Source organism: Eriocheir sinensis, unplaced genomic scaffold (assembly GCF_024679095.1).
Source record: "Eriocheir sinensis breed Jianghai 21 unplaced genomic scaffold, ASM2467909v1 Scaffold673, whole genome shotgun sequence".
NCBI lineage: Eukaryota > Metazoa > Arthropoda > Malacostraca > Decapoda > Varunidae > Eriocheir > Eriocheir sinensis.
The window spans coordinates 134024-142404 of NW_026112024.1; the positions used below are offsets into that span (position 1 = coordinate 134024).

An 8381-nucleotide genomic window follows, 5' to 3' on the forward strand; every position below is an offset into this window, starting at 1 on the left:
GGTATTACAGGTGTGCCGTTTCAATTATTTCGTAGCTACCTTAGTAACAGATCCCAATCCGTATTCTGCAATAATCAATCATCTGATTTTATGAACATATCTAAAGGTGTACCACAGGGATCTGTATTAGGACCAATTCTATTTTTTATATACATTAATGACATTATAAATGCTAGCAAAAAAAAATCATTTCATTATTTATGCTGATGACACGAACCTCCTGTTAGCTGATAAAGATATGAATTCTCTGCACTCCAATTTAACAACTGAATTAAACCATATTAATATATGGGTTAAATTTAATCAACTTAAACTCAATGTCTCAAAAACAAATTGCATGTTCTTTCAGAATCGTTCCCTTAACTATCACTTGGCTCCTGTCATATTAGAAGACACACCATTAAATCAAGTCGAACATACTAAGTTTCTTGGAATTCACATAGATAAAAATATTGCTTGAAAATACCACATTGATGAGGTATGTTTAAAAATTTCAAAAAATTGTGGGGTCTTGTATAAAATTAGACACAACCTTACTTCTGACACCTTAACTAGCATATATTACACTCTATGTTACCCTCACCTCACCTACTGTGTATCTGTGTGGGGAAGTACATGGCCATCTTTTTTTAAACAAGGTAATATTATTTTATTTATTTTATTTTATTTATTTTATTTATTTTATTTTATTGTTATTATTTCCAAGGAAATTCCATTAAATCCATTATTATTATAAAGCATATGTAATAGGCAATTACTTACCTATTTAAATTACGTACTTGTCAAATATACGTCTATTTGTATATGGTTTTGTATACAACCAATATGTTTAATCCAATCTCCGTCTGTCATGGAGCCCTGGCTCGACAGCTTGTTGCTGTCACTACTTTGAAATGTAATCTCAAAGATTACATGTACGTGTGATTTAACTTACACACACACACACACACACACACACACACACACACACACACACACACACACACACACACACACACACACACACACACACACACACACACACACACACACACACACACACACACACACACACACACACACACACACACACACACACACACACACACACACACACACACACACACACACACACACACACACACATCTTGACCTTTTACTTAAAGAGACGAGCATGCATAAGAATAGAGAGAGAGAGAGAGAGAGAATATATATGAGTTAAATACCATGTAAGAATATCAAGGAGGAAAATATACTTTGTGGGTTTGCGTGTGTGTGTGTGTGTGTGTGTGTGTGTGTGTGTGTGTAAAAGAGAGAGAGAGAGAGCGAGAGAGTGTGTGTGTGTGTGTGCATATATCTAAAAATATGGCATTAACAAACAACCTAAAGATGTGTGAAAACTGGTAAGAAACAAAAGAGTGCATGTATTTTATCTTTTAGTACTCTCTCTCTCTCTCTCTCTCTCTCTCTCTCTCTCTCTCTCTCTCTCTCTCTCTCTCTCTCTCTCTCTCTCTCTCTCTCTCTCTCTCTCTCTCTCTCTCTCTCTCTCTCTCTCTCTCTCTCTCTCTCTCTCTCTCTCTCTCTCTCTCACGTACAGTTCAGTGGCGACGCGTCATAAAAAGTTTAATTACCAAGGTTTTCAAAGTGTTAATAGAAGAGGAAAAGAACAAGTCTGAAAAGTGCGAAGCGCGAGAAAAAAAAAATGAAAAAGAGAAAAGCTAATTAAAAATATATTAAAGACACCCTTCAGGCAACTTCTTAAGACTCTTGGGAAAAATAAAACGAAGAGGTTTTCAGCTGGAAATTTTCTTCATAAAACGACGCCGAAAAGATTAAACAGTCCCTCGGCCAAAGGAGGAAGAGGGAGACTAGCAGGAGGGGGATAAGGAGCTTGCGAATACCTGCTGTTGGGGGAAATATAAAAATACTTCGTATTTCTTTATGCACTACTACTACTACTACTACTATTACTACTACCAATAATGATAGTATTAATCAAATGATAATAACAACAATAATAATAATAATAATAATAATAATAATAATAATAATAATAATAATAATAATAATAATAATAATAATGATAATACTGACTTACTGTTATGGCCAATCGATGTTATCTTACCTGAAATTAGAAAAAAGATACATTAGCAATTTTCTTAAGGAACATATCAATCCATCTGTTTATTGCCATTCTTGGGATTGATTTACTTTCTTTTTGCGATTAGGTTGAAAATTTCCTAATAGTTCACACAAGAAACGAGTACAAAAATAGGGGTTGTATTTTGGGGGTCTGGCGTACTTGTGGTAATGTTGGGGTGGTGTTGCTTGTGGGGTGGAGATGGGTGGTTGAGTGCAGTGTAGTGTGCTGATGGGGGGTGAAAAGCAGCCTGTGTGTGTGTGTGTGTGTGTGTGTGTGTGTGTGTGTGTGTGTGTGTGTGTGTGTGTGTGTGTGTGTGTGTGTGTGTGTGTGTGTGTGTGTGTGTGTGTGTGTGTCTGTCTGTCTGTCTGTCTGTCTGTCTGTCTGTCTGTCTGTGTGTGTGTGTGTGTGTGTGTGTGTGTGTGTGTGTGTGTGTGTGTGTCATAATTTATATATTAGGAATATATTGTAGGAGGAATAAAAGAGATAAATCATTATGAATATTTTTCCTGCAGAAGAATATATATATATATATATATATATATATATATATATATATATATATATATATATATATATATATATATATATATATATATATATATATATATATATATATATATATATATATATATATATATATATATATATATATATATATATATATATATATATATATATATATATATATATATATATATATATATATATATATATATATATATATATATATATATATATAGAAGAGAGAGTGCGTTTAATGGGCGCGTCCTCTACGTTTTTTTTCTTCTTATTTACATATGGCCTTTCTGTTTTCTATTTTCACAATTTTTGTGATCGTAATTTTCAGAAGAAGAAAGCAGTGAAAGGAAGATCCAAGAAAAGAAGGGAAGAGAAAAAGATGAATGGAGAAAGAAATATATAGAAAGTGGGAAAGAAAAGAGGACGAAGAGAGGAAGAGGAGGAGGGGGAGGGGGAGGAGGTGGAGGAAACATAGGAACTCGCGCGTGCTTTTTTATTTATTTATCATCATCATCTACATCATTATTTTCTTTATTGCTATCTTGTGTTTATTTATCTCACTCATATCAATATTTATTTATTTTGTATTTCAGATTTTCTTTATCTTTTTCCTTCTGGTCCTCATTATCATCACCATTATTTTCATCGCCATCGTCATCATCATTCTTACTACCTTCCTCATCATCTCATCATCACCATCGGCATCATCACCATCACGATAATCACTATAGCCACCACTTTGAACACAATCACCACAGCCACAGCTTCTATTACAACTTCCCTTCAATCATCTCCCTCCTCCTTATCATCATCATCATCATCATCATCATCTTCATCAGTTATTTCTGCAGGCATATGCTTTCCGCTTATCTTCCGTATCTTCGCTCTCCTCCTCCTCCTCCTCCTCCTCCTCTTCCTCCTACTATTAACCTCTTCGGACCCACTACGTCAACTTTAGGCTCTAGGGAAAAAAAAAGACTCCTCCTTAATTTGCCGCCCCCCCTCTCTCTCTCTCTCTCTCTCTCTCTCTCTCTCTCTCTCTCTCTCTCTCTCTCTCTCTCTCTCTCTCTCTCTCTCTCTCTCTCTCTCTCTCTCTCTCTCTCTCTCTCTCTCTCTCTCTCTCTCTCTCTCTCTCTCTCTCTCTCTCTCTCATTCTCTCTCTCTCTCGCTTCTTTCCTCCTCAGTATAATATATCCTTGCCTTCCTTCCTCCTTCCCACACAGTCGCCCTATTTAGAAAAGTTCTCCTGTCTCCTCTCCTCTTCCTCTTCTTTTCATTCTCCCCTCTCTGGTTTCCTCTCCTCTCGTATTATGTATTTTTCCCTTTCCGTTATTACTGTTGTCCTCGTTTTTTTTTTATCTTCCCGTATCTTCTTTTTTACTGCCTGTTTTCCTCTCGTTATGTTTTGTTATATATTTTTTTTCTTTTCTTTCCTTCACTACGTTTCTTTAAATGTGTTCTTGTTTAGGTTTTTCTTATTCCAATAGTCCTCACTTTTTCTGGGATTTCTTTTGTCTTCTCTTCTCTCATCTTCTTTCCTCTTTCATTTCATCTTCTCAGGTGTTTCGCTCCTTCCTTTATTACTTACTGTAATCTCGCCTCTTTCTCTTTCTTTTTCTTCCAATACTCCTCAATTTTCCCTGGTGTATTTTCTCTCCTTTTTCTCCTCTTATCTCCTTTTCTCTTCCTATGTTTTCCTTAGCTTTTCATTTCTTCCATTTACGCTGTGACAGACACCTTTTATACTTTATTAAATGTCGTTCAATCCCACAAACTGTTCATATATATATATATATATATATATATATATATATATATATATATATATATATATATATATATATATATATATATATATGTATATATATATATATATATATATATATATATATATATATATTTCAAGAGGAGGTATCAGGGCATCTCTCCTCCGTATTTGATCTTGTTTTCGGCGGTGGCCGAACTGGTAGCATACTGGACCCACATTCTCCTCTAGATGAACGACGCGGGTTCGAATCCTCACGCTACCACTCGCATTTTTCAGTCACCGCCGAGTGGCTTAAAACTACCCACATGCTGTCCTGAAGACCACCCATCAACCCGGACTCTAGAGGAAGCCGTCCAAGCGAATCAAGAACGAGTTCTTGGGGGCAGCATGGGCCAATGCAAGATGGCGCAGCTATAAACACTCGCCTGCGCCAGAACGGGCTGGGCCGACCATCATGCCCCACCTGGAAGAAGCCTTGGGCCGACCATCAGGCCCCACCGGGAAGATGCCTACCGGCGCAATAGGCAACAACGTAAATAAAATAAAAAATATATATATATTTATATATATATATATATATATATATATATATATATATACATATGGAAATATATATATATATATATATATATATATATATATATATATATATATATATATATATATATATATATATATCTATATATATATATATATATATATATATATAAATATATGCGTGTATATATATCATCGATCAGCATATCACCCCCATGAACGATGACGTTTCATAAATCTTCGTCCATTGTTCTCCCACACTCAAATGGTATAATTTTCTCTTGCGAGTTGAAATCATGTTCCGATCATTAACGTCGAATATTGATTTCGTTAGTGTTTCATTAAGAGTTTGATTCATAATGATTCAAACAGCGCAAATATCCGCCTTTGGTAGTTGCCAGAAAGCAAAGTCAGATTACTCACAGGTCAACTGTTGGAACAGTATACGACTATTTTCACCACCAAGGCAGTAACGTTATCCCCTTCTATTTACAAGCAAATGTATTGAATAGGTATTTTACAAATATATTGCTTGTAAATCAAATTAAGAGGAAAAAGTTTGTAGCGCCTGGGAACGAAAGTTACTAAAATCTGTGCCCTCCCTTCTGCCCGCAGCGGTACAATCTCTTGGTTTGTTATTTTTTCTTTTCCCTTTTTTACTGTGTGTGTTTTTTTTTATGTATTCTTTTCGTCTGTTTTCCCGGCTAATCCTTTCGCCTCCTTTTTGTCTAATATATTTCTTCGATTGACTTTTTATCTCATCTCTGTTTACTATTTTTTTATTATTTATATTTTTTTCCTCTCCCAAATACTTTCTTTCATTCGATCCTCATTTTTCTCTTCATTTGTCTGTTATATCACCCTGTTTCTTTGTTTTGTTTTTACCGTTATTAATGTACAATCTCTTATTGTTGTATATTATCTCTTCTTTCTTCTCTACCGTGTGTTTTTAATGTTGTGTTCTTTTCCTCTGTCTTCCCGGCCCATCTTTCCTCCTCCTCTCCGTCTCCTTCCCGCCAGTTTCGTGTCTTCCGTCTCTTCGTCTCTTGTCCAATGTTGCCCTTTCATTTCCTCTCCTCTAAATTCCTTTTCAGCCCTTTGTTTTCCTTTGATTCTCTCTCTCTCTCTCTCTCTCTCTCTCTCTCTCTCTCTCTCTCTCTCTCTCTCTCTCTCTCTCTCTCTCTCTCTCTCTCTCTCTCTCTCTCTCTCTCTCTCTCTCTCTCCAAATCCTTCTTTTCCCCCCTTTCTGTCCTCACCCCATTTCCTATGTCTCATTTCCTCCTCCCACACCATAACCTAACAAGACACAATAAAACTATCTACCAATATATCAATCTATCATTTCCTCTCCCCAAAGCCTTCGTTTATCCCTTTTCGTTGTCCTTTCCCACTTTTCCTCGCCTTCATAGCCTAAGCAGACTAAAAAACTGTATTTGTCGATCTGTCTGTCTATCTATCTGTGTATTAGTCTGTCTTTTTGCTCATCTGTCTATCTATTTATATCATTTCCTCTTTCCAAATCATTACTATTCCCTCTTTCTTTGTTCTTTTCCACTTTGTCCCCAATAACCTAATAATAGACAACATAACTATCAATCTATCCATCTCCTTCTATCTATATATTTATCTATCTGTTTATCTATATGTAAAGTATGTCAATGCAAGGTCACGTACACGTCCTTTATACCTGATTATCTCTCTTCTTCCCCCGGCTCTCCGCCACACAGGACAGGTGAGTTCCTGGGCCAGGCAGCGCCAAGCAAGACGTCACTTCCCACGGGCGTTTGGCGTTTTTGTGAGCATGGCTTGGTGTTGATCTTGTTTTGTCTTTGCTTGTCTTACAATTCACTTTCATACTTCCTGGCCTCTCCTTACGTTGCTTTTCCTTACCTTACTTTAGCTTTCTTCTCTTTTCCTCTCCTTTTTTTTCCTTTCCTTATCTGTCCTTTCCTTTCCCTGCCATACATTACCTAATCTGACCTAACCAAACTTAACTTACCTCTTCTTACTTTACCTTGCCTGACCTTACTTTACCTCATCTTACATTTTTTTTTACGCTGAAGCCTGTAGCACCGGTAGGCTTTCTTGAGGGGCCTGGTGGTCGGCCCGAGCCCGTCTTGGTGCAGGCAAGTGTTTATAGTGGTGCCATCTTTTCTTGGCTCATGCTGCCCCCCGGAGCTCATTCTTGAATGACTTGGACTGTTCCTCTGGAATCCGGGCTGATGGGTAGTCTTCAGGACAACATGTGGGTAGTCTTAGGCCACTCGGCGCTGACTGAAAAATCTTAGGTGGTAGCGGCAGATTCGAACCCGCGTCGTCCAGAACGCGGTGAATGTAGCCACACGCTAACCACTCAGCCACCGAATTACTTCACCTTACCTCTTACTTAGCTTTACCTCGAGGTGAAACAAAGGAAATTAGGAAAATAAAAAGTTTAAAGCAGAAAATTATGAAGAAAAAGCGGGAAAGGTGAAAGAAGGAAAGGGAAGAGAAAGGTAATGAAAACGAAAGGAAAGGAGGAAAGAATGAACGCAGGACTGAATTGGAAATATATGGAGGAAAAAAAAGTTAGAAAAAGTAAAATATAAAAATTGAATGCCGACTCCTTTGTACCACAGAAAAAAAAAAATATTGAACTTGTGGGTGTACTTCATGTTTGGACAAAGTTGTGGAATTTATACCTGATACGTGACTACGTCGGGGTTGTGTCAGCGTGGAGGAGGAGGGTGGATATGCAGTCCAAAAAAATGAAAGAAAAGAGAAACAAAAGAAGAGCGAAGAAAAACAGAAAAAAATGAGAAATACAAAGTTGACAAAAAAAAATTGGTAAAAAAAAAAGAAAACAGAAAAAGGTTGATATGAAAAAGAAAGCAGAGAAAAAGGTTGATTTAAAAAAAGAGGCACAAAAAAGGTTGATTTAAAAAAAGAAAGCAGAGAAAAAGGTTGATTTAAAAAAGAAAGCAGAGAAAAGATTGTTTTAGAAAAGAAAGAAAAAGGTTGATTTAAAAAAAGAAAGCAGAGAAGAATGTTGATATTAAAAAGAAAGCAGAGAAAAAGGTATATTCAAAAAAGAAAGCAGAGGAAAAAGTTGATTTAAAAAAGAAAAAGAAAAATACAGAGATCACAAAAAGTCTGAGAAAGAACGAGATAAAAAATTCTGAAAACAGAGAATAACCATCCCCCCTTGAAAAAAAAGTTTCCCATATCTCTTTTTGAAGCCGTAATATAAAAGGCAATTACGGAGATTGAATATTTACAACACGAGTCCTTTGAATTGAGCCTAAATGCCTACAAAGAAAATAATTAACGAGAGACAACAAATACTGGACAACTCTAATGATTATGAATACGAACCCTCCTTAGCATTCAGAGGAAGCAAGACAGGCAGGTGTGTGTGACAGGTCTGTGGGGGGCAGGTGTGTGTGACAGGTCTGT

The 8381-nt window shown here is 36.5% G+C and overlaps 1 protein-coding gene across 1 annotated transcript; it reads left to right on the top strand.

The window, feature by feature from the left end:
- Nucleotides 1-1575: 1575 nt before the first annotated feature.
- Nucleotides 1576-8120, top strand: LOC126993772 (triadin-like; the record flags this gene model as incomplete). The annotated part of the gene is made up of 3 exons (XM_050852937.1): nt 1576-1600; nt 2970-3010; nt 7980-8120. Coding segments are annotated over 3 exons (207 nt in total), but the record flags the coding sequence as incomplete, so codon positions are not given.
- Between the last annotated feature and the right edge of the window lie 261 nt (nt 8121-8381).